Genomic DNA, 15,869 nt, shown 5'->3' on the forward strand with positions numbered 1-15,869 from the left:
GAAGGAAGGTATTATAAACAACTGAATTGGCCGCAGCATGGTCAATCAGCCAGTCATTGGTTATAGCTGCATCCATTGGCACCAGGGAGGGTCTCCTGTGTCAACCACCACACAGTTGCCCTGGTCCAGTGCTGTTGATATGGTTGTGGTGCACAGTGCTGGAACCCAGTCCAAGTCAGTAGCCCCTTTGGCTTTGTTGAACAGCTGTTTTCTGGTATCCATCAACTACCCCCACACCCCCACAACCTCACCCACCCCCGCACATACCAAGGCTTCTCCTGAGCACACGTGAACCCTAAACGGTTAAATGGCTTGAGCCATACTGAGGTGCACCTGAATTTCTCTCCTGGCCTCTTGGAGTGTGTTTCGACTCTCGAAACCCAGGGTCTTCCAAGGCCCCCTCTTTTGAGATATCGAGAACTCGGTATCACTGACTTACCCTCACCCTAGAAAGATCCTGGTGCCCTCCTCTGGCCCTTATCTCCTAGGCACTTTGGGGAAGGTACCCCCAGTCACCTAGGAACTGTGGGCAGAGCATGGGCACCTGGGGGGTGGAGGGAAGGTGCTTGCTCATCTAACCTGCCTGGCACATCCCAGACAGGGATCGTCACTGTCAACCGGCCCCTGGACCGAGAGCGCATCCCAGAGTACAGACTGACAGTGTCTGTGAAGGACAACCCAGAGAACCCACGCATAGCCAGGAAGGTGAGACCGAGGGTGGATGCGGGGAAGAGAAAGTTGGGGGAGGGGGAGAGACAGAGTGTGTGAGAGAGAGTTGTAAGAGTGAGAAAGAATATTCACATCGCCCTTGGAGAGGGGTTGGCAGCCTGCCAGAGGCTTAAAAGCACACATCTGCCTTAGCAAAGGCTGGCTTCAGATCTCAGTTCTCCTGCCCACAGGTATGTGCTCGAGCCGATTCATTTTCCCAGCCTTCCTTTTGTCTTCCACAATGCCGTATCCCTAAGTCCTCAGTCCAGAGCCTGGCCCAGGGCCAACACTCAGTGACTGCCGGATGATGCTTCTTCCCCAAACCACAGGTGTGTGTGTGTGCACACACCGGACTCAGACCTGCACTTGGAGGTTCTAAAAGGAGGGGGTGGGGCTAAATGGTCCCTCAGATGTCAGAGGCACAGGCTCTTTATTTGAAAGTCAGTGGGTGTTGCCTGGCAGTCCCTTTCAGGTTGGAGTTGGCCGATTCTTACTACCCCGGGGTCGAGTCCTGTGACTGTTTCCTTGGCTTTGCTCCTGACCAGCTAAGTGGTCCTGTTGGGACACTGCTTCCTCAGTTCCTCAGTTTCCCCATCTGGAGTATGTACTGGAGCACAAACAATTCACGAGTAGCTACACCACTAAGAAAATAACATTCCCACTTCCGGCAACAGTCCCTTGGGAATGCCTCTCATCCTCGATGAGATGCTTGATTTTATCATGAAGGGATATAATTTTGTCACATTCATATCTGTTGAGATGATCGTGTGATTTCTGACTCTGAGTCCATTAATATGATGAATTGTGTTTGATTAATGTATGGTGAACCATCCCGTCATCTCTGGAATGAAACCAACTTGATCATGTTGATCAATTTTTTTTTGTTGTTGTTGTTTTATTTAGGCTTGCAAGTGTTTTGTTGATTTTTTTGCATTTGTACTCAATGAGGAGACTGATCTACAGGTTGTTGTTGAACAGGGTTCCCTGTTGGCACAGAAAGCCCTCTCGGTGGCAGTCATCTCGGGGAGCCCTTTCTTATACGATCCCCCGGTGTCAATTCTGTAAATTCCACGGTAGTGCTGAGGTCGATCTGCCGCTTCCACAGTGGCAGTGGTGGCAGTGGTGGCAGTTGTGTTGGTTGTGGTGAGGGGAGCTGGTTGGGGCAATAATTAAGTGGGCTATGGGGACAGGAGAATCCGCTGGCAGAGTCATCAACTATTCCTGTTCCCTTTGTTTCCCTAAATATAATGAGTCACTTGTCCAATATGACTTCTAAGCTGCCATGTTACCCAGAAGTCCGTCACGGAGCTTTGAAGCAAAGGTTGCTTTCTCTGTGCCCTCACCTAGGGCTGCTGAGTTGTATTCAGGGGCCCCATGAGGATGCAGGTGCAGCTTTGTGTGAGAGCGTGGGTGAACTTGAACCAACATCAAACAGATGTGAGGGTCTGAAAGCCGGGACCGGCCTTCCAACCTAAAATCCTCATCAGCAGGCAGTGTAGTGTGGCTAAGTACCCCTCTCTCCCACACTGGCCCACAACCACACACTATTCCCATAAAAGAGTTAGGATTCCTGTTGATCGGGGTGGAAAGTGGAGACGGGCCAATCGGGGGATAGCATCTTGCCACGATCACCCAGTGAGCAGCCGGCAAAGAAGACCCTTCAACTCTAGATCCCTGGGCTTCTTCAATCTCCCGTCTCTCACCATGGTCCCCTTCTACGGCGCAGCACTCAATCCTCCCCCTGTTCTGCCCATCACAGGATTTTGACTTACTGCTGGTCACTCTGGCCGACGAGAACGACAATCACCCCCTCTTCACCGAGGGCACATACCAGGCAGAGGTGATGGAGAACTCGCCTGCTGGTAAGTGCTGGGACCACCCGGGGGGGTTCTTCCTAGGCAAGCAGAACCACTGGGGGCCGTGGATGCTGAGGATGTGCTGTGTGCCTGGTGTCAGAGCTGGACATAGAACCCAAGGGGTGCAGAAGGGTACTAGAGGGGGGGGTGCAGCTCCAAGGCTTGGGGACGAGGGCTGCTAAGGAGGCCACAGGTCTGTTTGAGAGAGATAAGAGTGGTCATTGGTATTGATCACCCTGGGGGGGGGGTGAAAGCAGCCTCGCTGTCCCTCACAGAGAGGAATCCAAGGTGAAAAGAATGCCCAGGACAGAGAGGAACCCACCTTTCCTGTTCCCCAGCCCTGTAGGGTAGAAACCCTAGGATTTGCCATCAGAAGTGAGGCGCAAAGATCCTGGCTAGTCAGCATAGCCCTTACCTCCTACACAGCACTAGTTAGCCTTGTCTCTTGTCTCCCTCTGATGCCTCCAGAAGGTTCTCTTACCCTGCTCCCCCCCCCCCCCGCCACCCTGAGTCCCCAGACCTTGATTTTGAATCAGAAAGTGATAAGTGAGATAGTACTATCTCTGAGTGGATGTCACCTCTGTGTGGACATGACTTTTAAATCTGCTGGTGTGCACATTCACGCATTCACCAGTGTGCCGACACATCGAGGCATACGTGCGGAGTTACACGTGGGCACAGACACATGTAGGCATGTGGGTGGCCCTGTGATGTGCTCATGGCAAGTGTGCCTACCCACAGAGACAGACAAGGGCACAACCAGGGGCATCCTAAGCTTTGATGTGCTCTGTGTGCATGTAACCACTACCATGTCAACCCAGAGGCCCACACATTATGTGTGTGCGTATAGCCATGTACAGTCAGACCTTGTCATAGAGCAATGTCTACATGCGTAAGGACAGACCAGACCCACACATGGAGGGGATGCCAGGGAGCCCCCTAGATCCTCCGGTGGAGTGGCCAGCCTCAAAGGCTGCTGGGAAGCAGGCATGGCTCCAGGCAGGCCGGCGGGGCTTGCTCACCACTCTTATGTTTTCTCCCCAGCAGAGCTTTGAGGCCGCTCCCAGGCACCTGCGTTTAGTCTGCCAAGGCTGCCACAGGCCCGCCCCAGGGCCTCCCTACCCGCTCCCTGCCCACCTCCCCTCCTTCCCCTCTCATCCATTGTCAACCATGGTCATGGGGGATGTGGACAGGGAGGGGGGAGGGCGGGGGCCAGGCTGGCCTGGGGTGACTCCTCTCCTCTGGCTTAGGGACACCCCTCACGGTGCTCAATGGGCCTATCCTGGCCCTGGATGCGGATGAGGATATATACGCCATCGTCACTTACCAGCTGCTGGGTGCCCACAGCGACCTCTTTGATATCAACAACAGCACCGGTGAGCACTCCGCTCTGGCTTAACAGTCAGCTCTGGGGTGGGACTGACCCGTTCTTGGGTCTAGGGCAGTGGTTTTCAACCTGTGGGTCGAGACCCCTTTGGTTGGCGGGGGGGGGGGGTCCGGGTCAAATGACCCTTTCACGGGGGGGGGGGGGGGGGGGCGCACCTAAGACCATCGGAAAACACAGATATTTGCATTACAGTTCCTAACAGTAGCAAAATTAGAGTTACGAAGTAGCAACAAAAATAATGTTATGGTTAGGGGGGGTCACCACGACAGGAGGAACTGTATGAAAGGGTCGCAGCAGTAGGAAGGTTGAGAACCACTGCTCTAGGGCTCCTCCTTAGAATGGGCCCCGGTTCTTATGAACCCTGTTCCTCATAACCTACAGCCCACATTGCAACCGGATTAGGCCCCCAGAGTCCCAATGGCAAGACCCAAGAAGAAGCGTAGAGGCAACTTTAGGGACCTCTTGCTGCATAGACGCGTGGCCCCAGCAAACAGCCCTCACCCTCTCTCTGCATGTCCTGTGTCCTGGCCAGAAATACCCCCTGACTGGCCAGAAATAGCCAAAGTACTGTTCCGATTCTCACACCAGACCAGCAGCTTCCCAGGAGCCAGGCCACAGCAATTTTGTCAGGACAGGAGGCCAGTCTAGTGACAGGGACATTCGGGAAGCATGTCTCCATGGAGCCAGGTCAGTCCTCTGCCCTGGTCACTCTTGGCAGACAGGACCCCTGAGAACGGCAGAGGCCACCAAGGAGGGACAACCGTGGCAGACGTGGGTGCTCCCTGGAAGTGGGTAACTGAACTAAACCTTCAGGAAATGAAGTCACCGTGTCTTTCCTCTCTGTCCCTGCTGTGGTGGCTCTTCTATTTACCCACCATGTCCCTTACCCTATACCTCTCCCTGGCTGGTGGTACCGGGTGCCAGGCGTGGTGACTGTGAGGTCTGGGGTCGTCATTGACCGGGAGGCCTTCTCACCCCCGCTCCTGGAGCTGCTGCTGCTGGCTGAGGATGTGGGACTACTCAACGGCACAGCCCACCTGCTCGTCACTATCCTGGATGACAATGACAACTGGCCCACCTTCAGCCCTGCTGCTTACACTGTCCACCTACTGGAGAACTGCCCACCAGGTAACAATGGTCAGGCCCCGGGCTCAGCTGATGCGCTGCCAGGAGCGGGTGGAGGCTAGGGGCTCAGGTGAACACAGAATTCTCTTCAGGGAAGAGAGTACTGCCATGAGAAAGAGTCAGGAGACTGGGTGCTCCTTCTCAGAACCTTGGTACACTGTGATGATCAAGCATGTTCCATCTACGTTCCTACATCTACTTATTATCACTGTTGTTATTTTGAGACAGGTTCTCAATATCCTAGCCCAGGATAGCCTGAAATGTAGCCCAGGCTGGCCTCAAACTCACTATATAGCCTAGGCTGGTCTTGAGCTCACAGTAGTCCTCCTGCCTCAGTCTCTCAAATGCTAGGGTTGCAAGTGGGATTATATGGTGATGGGATTATAAGATGATGCTCATCATAATCCAGTTTAGTGGAAACAGGGGGGTAAGTTTGGTTCTAAACATTGCCTGGAATAATACAAACATTCTGAAGCATAAGGTCACCATTGTGGCATGTGCTGGCACATGAGGTAGTGAGGAGAGGCCTCTTTTGCATCATCAATAAAGGGTTCTGGGCTGTGGAGAGATGACTCCAGGGATAAGAGTGCCTGCTGAGTAAACATGAAGATCTGAGTTCAAATCCCACACCCACAAACAACACTGGGTATGGATGTATGTGGGGGGGATGGAGACAGGATCACGGGGGCTTACCAGGTAGGTACCAGTCTAGTTCCAGGTTCAGTGAGAGACCCTGTCTCAAAGAAAACAAGGCAGAAATTGATGGAAGAAGATGCCTGGCATCCTTCCATGTGCGCATGGGCATGTATACCTATACACACATGTACACCTACACACACGCACACACAATGAACAAACGGTCCTGGTCTTCCTAGAGGAGGTACAAATGCTCACCTGCGCCCCAACTTCTTCCCACAGGCTTCTCAGTCCTTCAAGTCACAGCCACAGATGAGGACAGTGGCCTCAATGGGGAGCTGGTGTACCGCATAGAAGCCGGGGCCCAGGACCGCTTCCTCATCCATCCCGTCACCGGAGTCATCCGCGTTGGCAATGCCACCATTGACAGAGAAGAACAGGAGTCCTACAGGTTGACAGTGGTGGCCGCCGACCGGGGCACTGTTCCCTTGTCAGGCACAGCTGTCGTCACCATCCTGATCGACGACATCAATGACTCCCGCCCGGAATTCCTCAACCCCATCCAGACAGTGAGCGTGCTGGAGTCTGCAGAGCCAGGCACTGTCATCGCCAATGTCACTGCTGTTGACCTTGACCTCAACCCCAGACTGGAGTACCACATCCTCAGCATCGTGGCCAAGGATGACACTGACCGCCTGGTGCCCGACCAGGAAGATGCCTTCGCCGTGAATATCAATACAGGTACGAGGGTGGCCTCTAGCTCTGTAACACCCTCTCCCGACCCGGACCCAGAATCCGTGCCCCCCAACCCCCACCCCGGTCCCTCCCCTTCCTTTCTCTATCTTGGCCACCCCCTTTGTGCTCTTGTCTTTGCCGGACCCTTCTTCCTTTCCTGCTCCTCTGCTGCTTCCCTTTGCCTCTGCCGTCCGCCTCCCTTGACAGGCTGCTCAGCCCTTTCTGGGTCCTTCACCCTCCAGCGTCACGGCAGCGCCCATCACCCCACCTTCATGCTGGCATTCGGTATTACAGAGGTTTAACATTTGCAATTCGAATGGAAGACAGCACTGACTCCTATTTCCTTAGTAAGGAGTTTTGGCCAAACACCTTGGGTTGGTGCATTTCAAGTTTCTAGAAACTATGTCTGTACCCTTATGATCTTCCATTATCCTAGAAACAAAATCATGATTTTTGTCTTTTGTGGGTTTATCCTGCTTACTATAGCTTTGACAGTTTACTGTTTCTCCCATAGTTGAGTGGTTTGGGTCCTCTGAGGAGTCAGGGAGGGGCATGAGTCTTACATGGAGTGTCATGAAAATTAGCGCGGTAATGACAAAACATGCTAAAAATCATTCCTACTGAGAGAAATGTACAGCGAGGCCACATGAGCGCCCCGTAGATAACTCGTAGACATCAGTGTATGTTGTCATGATGATAGTATGGGGACACTGGGATTCGGGCACTGCTGTCGAGTCCAGACCAGGGTCCCCATCAGACAGAGGTCAAACCCAGAGTGCATTCAGAGCCCAGGACCTAGCAGCACAGAGGGTAAAAAGTGGTGCATACACACCATGGGACACCAGACAGCAGTTGGCTGTTGGCCGGGCACACAGCAATGGACAGGGAGGGGTGTCTTCATTTTAAGTGCTTGCTAAAAAGGGTAAGAGATAGAGCGAGAGAGATACCACATTCGCATAACCGTAAGGGACAAAATGATGCCCAGGAATCCTTTTATTTGTCTTTGAGGTGAGGGCTCATGCAGCCCAGGCTGGCCTCAAACTTGTAGTATGGACGAAAATGACCTAGAACTTTGATCCTCTTCCCGTTCCCTCTACCTCCCAAGCAACGCCTGGGGTCAAAGAATGAGGGAGTCAAACCCAGGGCCTCCTGCATGCTGGGCCAGTACTCTACAACTGAGCTATACCCTCAGTCTCAGCACACGCATACTACATGCATGCCACATGCATGCCACATGCACACACTGCCCGAGAGGAGGGGCCTGAGGGAATTGGGGGGGAGGGGGCAAAAGGAATGCCCACAGTTATAGCACACAGTGAACCAGTGTAGGATGAACCTCACCTGTATTTTCAACCCAAAAGGAAAAAATAAAATAAAAAAAGAAAAAAAGGTAACCCATGAACCCTTGGGAGCAGTTGGTAGCATTGTGTGCTAGCCTAGGCCAGGTCAAGGGGGATCCCAGCTGGTCTGTCAGGACCATGAAGAGCCACCCCATCCCTACTCCCCTGGATAGCTAGTGTGCTTCCCCAACTTTTCTCTTTCGTTCCCCGCTGCCTCCCACTGATGCTTCTCTCTTTTTCTTTCCAGTGTCTTCTCTGTCCACCTTCCTCGTGGCCCCCCATCCCCTTGCTCGGCTTTCCTACCCTCTTCTTCCCAGATCCCCCAGCCCCCTCTGCTCCTGAGCTGGGTCCTCACCCCCACTTCCTTCCCCTCTCCCCCTTCTCCCCATCTTAGCCCCCTCTTGCCCTGGCCCAGCTCTGAGTCCCACAGCCACCACCCCACCCACACCCTCCCCCGGGTCCCTCCTCACGGCACCCTGAACTAACCAATGTTAACCCTCTCTTTCTCCCTCACGGCTGACAGGCCTGCAGGTTTGAGCTCTGTCCTGTCACTTCCCACCTCATCTCCTCTCTGCTTCACCCCATTGCCCTCCTCCATGCCTCACACCCCAACCCTTCCTGCCCTGGGGGGGCCGGCCCAGGCCGTGCCCAGCCTTTGCAGACTGAACGCAGCTGCCCTCTCCCCAACCTCGCTCCCCAGCCCGGGGGGTCGGGGAGCGAGAGTAGGAAGAGGAGGAGGAGGAGGAGGCGGCCACCCAGGGTAAGTGTCCACCCGTGGCTGGGGACCTGTGGAGGACAGCGACCCAGCAGGGGGTCTGCCAGGGGGAAGGATAGCCTAAGACCCTGGTACCTAAGAGGGAGAAGGAGATCTTGGTCTAGGGCCAATGAGGGGGATCCCAGGAGGAGCCACCCAGACCCCAGCCGGCAGGGAGAAGAAAGGCCCCAGCAGACTGACCAACATCCAGCAAAACCAGAACTTCCGGAGAGATCCTCTCTGGTTTATGGAGCAGCCGGGGATTCTGGGAGTTATCAGGGGAGAGAAGGAATCTGTTGTCACCAACACAGACTGACATTTCTATCCTGTAATCGGCACCACGTCACAGTCTACTTATTCGGGACAAAGGGGCATGCCTAGGGTCTCCAGCCTGTCCCTGGGTAGTTGCCCTGGTTCCAGAGGCCGGGAGATCTTCCTTGGAATATAAACATTTGTAAAATTGTGACATAGAGCATAAAATTTACCTTTTTTTTTCCTTCTGGTAATGGGTGTTGACCAGACCTTTTTCATGTATGCTAGGCAAGTACTCCGTCACTAAACTGTATTCCTAACCCCCATTTAATTTTTTTTTAAACTTTAAGACAGGGTCTCACTTAAGTTAGACTCCTGTTTCTCTTTTTTGAAAACTAGTGACTGGATTTCTTAATTTGTTATTTAAATTTTTATGTTCTGTCCTGCACTGGTGGTTTGCCCGCTTGTATGGCTGTGCACCATGTGCGTGCAATATCCATGGAGACCAGAAGAGGGCGTTGGATTCTCCGGAACTGGAGTTACGCATGGTTGTGAGCCACCATGTGGTTGCTGGGAATAAAACCCGGGTCCTCTAGAAGAGCAGCCAGTGCTCTTAACCACGGAGCCATCTCCCCAGCCTGCTCTTCCACTCTGTTAAGTAGCTGGGATTGCAGGCATGGAGCACCATGCTCAGCTTGGTTTAGTTTTGGAGACAAAGTCTTGCTTTGTAGCCCAGGCTGACCTTAAACTCACCAGCCTCCTGCCACATCCTTGCTTGCCTGGGATTGAGGATGTGTGCTCCTGGCCTGGCTCACCTCGCCCATTTTTTAGTATATTCTTCAGCAGTCCCGAGTAGATTCACACTGGTGTGGAATAGAAACATCATGTTGCTGTGTTTATTTTCAAAGATTACATAGCACTTTGTATCTGCCAGGCAAAGTTCTAAGTACTTCATTGATAGAATCTCATTTTATTTTTTCTGACTCCCTGGGGCTTCTGTGGTGGTGCTACGATTTCCCCCTTTTGTAAATGAGGAAAGCAGAGGTTGAACAGCCTGCCCAAGGTCACCAGCATCAGCTGAAGGGCTATATATAGGCCATCCCAGCCGCAAGTCTCATGGTCCATCAGGGACTAGTACCCTCGCTCAGGATGGGGTGTGGTGGGGCAGGGGCTCTGAGAAGCCCAGACTTCATGAGGTTCCCCTCTAGCAGAATCTGACTTGGTCTGGCCCACAGGGTCCGTGATGGTGAAGTCTCCCTTGAACCGAGAGCTGGTTGCTACCTATGAGGTCACACTCTCGGTGATTGACAATGCCAGCGACCTCCCAGAGCGTTCCGTCAGTGTGCCAAACGGTAAGAATCCCTGCTGGTGTCTCTTACTGGTCACTCAGAGCTGTTCCAGGCCTGGGATGGGCTAAGAGCAAGTCCAGGCCTGGCCATAAGGAAGGAATCCCAGGCCTCAGCTGCCAGGCCTACTGAGGAGTCGGGCTACCTTAGGATAATAACAACCACCTTGAGACTCAGGGTGACTGTGGCCCTAAATGTGTGGGATCTGCACCCTCAGACTCTGAGGGGGAAGAGAATCAGTAAAGCTGGGAGGGGAGGGTGTCAGAGTAGTATTGGAATCCAGGGTGTGGCTAGAGTAGAAGACAGGAACTGTCCCTCGGATAGTGATCTGATAGGAAGCCATGGGGTCGGGACAGGAAGCAAAGAGCAAAAGAAGGGCATTTAAGGCCACAGACCAGTTGGGCAGGCTCAGTGACAGACAGAGAAGGGGACATGTGCTGGGAAGCTACCATGGGCTGGACTGGGTGCGCTAGGCAGTGGAAAGAGTAGGGATGGGGTGATCTCAAGTGGCTACTTCCAGAAGATACGGATAGTTGTTGGAGTGGCTTGGGCCTGGCAGACACTGGCTGCTTATCTTCACAGCTTAGAAGCCCAAGTATTTCAGAGGGAAGTGCGTATTTGTTTATCTCTTACGAGGCCTGAAAATTTAAGGTCACAGGCCCAGGCTGCTTCTGCTGAGGGGAACCAATCAGAGAGGCTAGAGAAGGCTGGATCAGAGGAATGGTCTGGGACCATCTTCATCGTAACTCTCGAAGTTTGTTGGGAGCCTGTGGCCCCGGAAAGAACAAGGGCTGCTTCGGAGCCGCCCAGCCCATTGGTAGACTACAAGTCCCTCCTCTTACGGAAGAGTGATGGTCAGCTCAGAGGGCAAGGTCACGGGTTCCAGACCGAGAGTTGGGACAGATGCGCAGGGGAGATAGAGCTCAGCTGAAGTTCTCACCTTGGAAGCATGAGGACCTGAGTTTGATCCTAAGAAGCCACGTAAAATTCTAGGCATTAGCCCGGCGGCAGTGGCGTGTGCCTTTAACCCCAGCACTTGGAAGGCAGAGGCAGGCAGATCTCTGAGTTTGAGGCCAGCCTGGTTTACAGGGCGAGTTCTAGGGCAGCTTGGGCTACACCAGGAAACTCTGTCTTGAAAAAGAAAAAAAAAAAAAAAAAAAAGGCACAGTAACACATGCCTGTAACCAGACTGGGGAGTTGGAGACAGGAAGATCCCTGAACTGTTCCTGACCAATCAGTTTAGCCTACTTGGTGAGTTCCAGGCAAGTGATAGACCTGAGAAGAGCAACTGAGGTTGACTTCTGACCTCCACACACATGCATATACATATGCATATGTACTTATATGCACCTGCACACACACACACACACACACACACACACACACACACACACACACCTCATACATATAAAACAGTGTGAGACATTGCTCTCCTCTGAGCTTGGAACCCCTAGGCTCTGAGGGAGAAGGAAGACCAGTAGAGCTTGCGGGGGGGGGGGGGGGGGGGGGGACAGATATCTATCTCTGGTATTCACTCCCACCTGCACCCCAGCCAAGCTCACGGTCAACATCCTGGATGTCAACGACAACACACCCCAGTTCAAGCCCTTTGGGATCACCTACTACACAGAGCGGGTCCTGGAGGGGGCCACCCCGGGTACCACACTCATTGCCGTGGCCGCGGTTGACCCTGACAAGGGCCTCAACGGGCTGATCACCTACACCCTGCTGGACCTCACACCCCCAGGCTATGTCCAACTTGAAGACTCTTCTGCAGGTAGGTGGTAGACCCTCCCAGAGGGAGACTAGGGGATATATAGCCATACCTGTTATGTGTATGTAGCCCCCATACTGTGGGGCTAATATCTAGTTGGGGCCTCACCCCATTCCCACCTGTGGTGGCCTTGGCCAGATTCAAGATGGTTAGCATGCCAGTCATTTTCCGACACATCCAGCAGAGGATAGAACTTTCTAGTCCTGGCTTGGACAGAAGCCCACAGATGACTGTCGGAACCCTAGAGAGCCGCTCTACCATTTCAACCACCCAAGCTCTTCTGAGCACATCCCCTTGGAAGTGGGGTCTTAGACACGGAGGTGTCTCAGGATGCCTTGGGGTCATTGATACTCATTCTTCGCTTGGATACTCATTCTTATTCATTGATATTCATTCTTAGAGCTTTCTTAGCTCTTCGTTGAGAAGGACAACTGACGACAGTCCCTCCTCGACCTCTGTCCTGCTATGGGCAGTGCCTACCTCTTCACGGTTCTCGCAAAGAGCCCCTCCTCCCCCTCAGAGCCCCAGATCCTTCCCAAAATTTAGACAGCGCAGGGTGAAGAGTGGCTGCACCTCATCAGCAGGTGCCTCTGTGTCTCAGGGAAGGTCATTGCCAACCGGACCGTGGACTATGAAGAGGTGCACTGGCTTAACTTCACCGTGAGGGCCTCAGACAACGGGTCCCCACCCCGCGCAGCTGAGATCCCGGTCTACCTAGAAATCGTGGACATTAATGACAACAACCCCATTTTTGACCAGCTCTCCTACCAGGTGGGCGGCCAGACCAACATGAGGGTCAGGACCTGTACCTATTCCTTGGGGTTTGGGATGTGCCTTCCACTCCCACTTGCCCCCCACCCCCACCCCTGCAAGCCCCTGGAATTCTGAGTGCATGAGCATCATGCTGCCCTGTGGCCCCACTTCACCAGGGAATTTTTGAACAGGGTATAGGCTCCAGGGATGACTCTGCCCCCCTTTTTCCCATCCCCCTCCCCCCTCTCTCTTTCTATAGGAGGCCGTTTTTGAGGATGTGGCTGTGGGCACAGTCATCCTGAGGGTCACAGCTACCGACGCTGACTCAGGCAACTTTGCCCTCATCGAATACAGCCTGGGGGATGGAGAGGGCAAGTTTGCCATCAACCCCAACACTGTAAGTAGGCAGTACATACTCTATGCCACTGTAAGTAGGCAGTACATACTCTATGCCAGACCCTGGTCAGGTAGTTGGCTGCAGCCTGGGCTAGACACTCCATCTCAGATAGAATGAAATAGTGGGGGACAACGTGGAGACTAGTGTTTTTATACAGAGCATCACCTTCAGACTCTGATAGCATCTGGCCATAACAGATGCTCAGTAAACATTGGCAACCCTCTTCTTCCAACTAGGGTGACATCTATGTGCTATCCTCTCTGGACCGGGAGAAGAAGGACCACTATATCCTAACCGCCTTGGCCAAAGACAACCCAGGGGATGTGGCCAGTAACCGTCGAGAAAACTCAGTGCAGGTGAGGGTTACCAGGCTGGGCCCAGGACAGGGAGCAGCAAGCCAAGTCCATAGAGAACAACTGTTCCAAGTGGGAACAGGCTCACCAGCCCCGTCAGGTGCCAGGAAAGAGATGAGAGGTTGGCTGGCTAGGAGAAACCTCTCATTCCCAAATGTTACATGAACAGCCAAGTACACCTAGATGTGAATCAGATGACACTTGTGTGTCTTCATGGCCCAGCACCTCAGGTGCCCAACAAAACAGTATGGCAACAAAAACTAACTGTAAACTAGCCATCTTCACTTGTGGCTCCTTTTTGATGTATTTTTTCAGTTTTTGTTTTTTTTTTTTTTTTTGAGACAGTCTCACTATGTACCTTCTGTTGGCCTCATACAAGAGGGTCTTCCCTAGCCGGGCGGTGGTGGCGCACTCCTTTAATCCCAGCACTCGGGAGGCAGAGGCAGGCGGATCTCTGTGAATTCGAGGCCAGCCTGGGCTACCAAGTGAGTCCCAGGAAAGGCGCAAAGCTACACAGAGAAACCCTGTCTCAAAAAAACAAACAAAAACAAAAACAAAAAAAAAAAGAGGCCTTCCCTGCCTCAGCCTTGGAGATGCTACTATTCCAGGTTCTTATGTATCCCAGGGCAGCTTCAAACTCTTGGAGCTGAAGGTGACCTTGAACTCGTGATCCTCCTGCCTCTACCTCCCAAGGGCTAGGATGATAGCATGCACAGCCATGCCTGGTGTATGATGTGCTGGAGACTGAGCCCAGAGCCTCATGTGTGTTAGCTACAAAGAGATCGGCACTCTATCAACTGAGTTATAACCCCCCAGCCTAAGACCCTGGCTCAAAAAGTAAATAATACACATGGGCGTGGTGGCATATGCCTTTAATCCCACCGCTTGAGAGGCAGAGGCAAGAGGAACTCTGTGAGTTCAAGGCCAGCTTGGTCTACATAGCAAATTCCAGAACAGCCCATAAAGACACTGTCTCAAAATATAAGTTAATTTACTAATTAAATGGCAGTACCTTCCACCCAAGGTGGTCCCCTGCCAGTCCCTCCTCGACTCCACCTTACCCTTGTGTGACGGGGCTTCCTGAGGCAGCCCCTTCCCTGTCTTGCAATCTCCCCAGGTGGTGATCCAAGTACTTGATGTCAATGACTGCCGGCCTCAGTTCTCCAAACCGCAGTTCAGCACAAGTGTGTATGAGAATGAACCAGCAGGCACCTCAGTTATCACCATGCTGGCCACGGACCAGGATGAAGGCTCCAATGGACAGCTGACCTATTCTCTCGAGGGCCCAGGAATGGGTATATGGCCTTCCCTGGCTGCCCAGGAGGGCTTAAAGGGTGGGGAGGGGCAGGCTGCCATGTCTACAGCCATAGGCCAAGAGGAGGACGCGGGGATAGGAAGGCTGTCTCAGCCAAGCTCTTTCCTTGCTCTTTCCCACTGCCAGAGGCTTTCTTCGTGGACATGGACTCGGGCCTGGTGACCACGCAGCGGCCACTGCAGTCTTATGAGAGGTTCAACCTGACTGTAGTGGCCACGGATGGTGGGGAGCCCCCGCTCTGGGGCACCACCATGCTTCTGGTGGAGGTCATCGATGTCAATGACAACCGCCCTGTCTTTGTGCGCCCACCCAATGGTACCATCCTGCACATCAAAGAGGTATTCCTGATCCCGGGGCCACTGCTCAGTGACACTCAGTTCCCACATGCAGCCTCATCCTGCATTCACCATCTGGCAGAGTAGAAGGGCCCCATTGTGAGAGTGGAAACTGAGGCCACACAAGGGAGAGCAGACTTGCCCAGTGCCACACAGAAAAGATCTTGAGGGTTGGGTAGCCCTGTAGGTGGTGCTAAGAAAAGATCTAGGCTCAAGTGTAACTCTCTGGCTACTCAGGCAAATGACCTCGAGCGAGTGGCTTCTCCGAGTCTTGTTTTCATCTGAGAATGCGACTAATAATAGCACACACACATCATCTCTTGCTCGTAGACTCTACCAAGGAGTATCTGGTCTTCTACCAGCCACTTCCCCCAGACATAGTTCAAATAAACACGAGGCCCTTCCATCTGTCTGCTGGCCCAGTTGATGCCAAAATGTACAGCTCCAGTTCTCTTGGTCTAATTGGTCATCCACTTAGGGGAAATGCCCTGTCTTCTGCTCTTCCTTCTACCCGAAGGCACCCCGGAGATCCCTGGTGGTACAGTTGGAACAGCTCTGGCTTGCCCTTCCTTTGCCCCGCAAACTCAAGCAAACCCCACATCTCAGAACACCAATGCCGAGACCATCTTGTCAATCTGTCTGCTTTTGGAGGTCCTGTAGGAGAAGACGATCCCAAGGCTAAACTCTGGGGACTCCTGGGCCTAGTGTCGTACCTGCAGTGATACAGTGCTCCTTTTTGCTTTGCCCACTAGGGAGCTCACAGTGGCCTAACCCCCTCAAATGACCCTGCAGACTTGGGGCAC

General features: G+C 53.1%; 1 protein-coding gene across 2 annotated transcripts in view; it reads left to right on the forward strand.

The window, feature by feature from the left end:
- The window catches only part of Cdh23 (cadherin related 23), a 386,250-nt gene that overhangs the window by 360,906 nt on the left and 9,475 nt on the right, over positions 1-15,869 (forward strand). Inside the window, exons 43-54 of one of the 2 annotated variants that reach the window (XM_076557194.1) lie at positions 598-705; positions 2,468-2,570; positions 3,815-3,940; positions 4,876-5,079; positions 5,995-6,453; positions 10,029-10,145; positions 11,692-11,916; positions 12,515-12,684; positions 12,926-13,063; positions 13,300-13,419; positions 14,534-14,711; positions 14,858-15,069. In XM_076557194.1, coding sequence (XP_076413309.1) covers positions 598-705; positions 2,468-2,570; positions 3,815-3,940; positions 4,876-5,079; positions 5,995-6,453; positions 10,029-10,145; positions 11,692-11,916; positions 12,515-12,684; positions 12,926-13,063; positions 13,300-13,419; positions 14,534-14,711; positions 14,858-15,069 — 2,160 coding nt within the window. Of the gene's footprint in view, positions 1-597; positions 706-2,467; positions 2,571-3,814; positions 3,941-4,875; positions 5,080-5,590; positions 5,723-5,994; positions 6,454-10,028; positions 10,146-11,691; positions 11,917-12,514; positions 12,685-12,925; positions 13,064-13,299; positions 13,420-14,533; positions 14,712-14,857; positions 15,070-15,869 lie in introns of those variants that run through there. The other variant, XM_076557193.1, reaches the window with a different exon arrangement.

The sequence above is a fragment of the Peromyscus maniculatus genome, chromosome 21 (assembly GCF_049852395.1).
Source record: "Peromyscus maniculatus bairdii isolate BWxNUB_F1_BW_parent chromosome 21, HU_Pman_BW_mat_3.1, whole genome shotgun sequence".
In the NCBI taxonomy this organism is placed as follows: domain Eukaryota; kingdom Metazoa; phylum Chordata; class Mammalia; order Rodentia; family Cricetidae; genus Peromyscus; species Peromyscus maniculatus.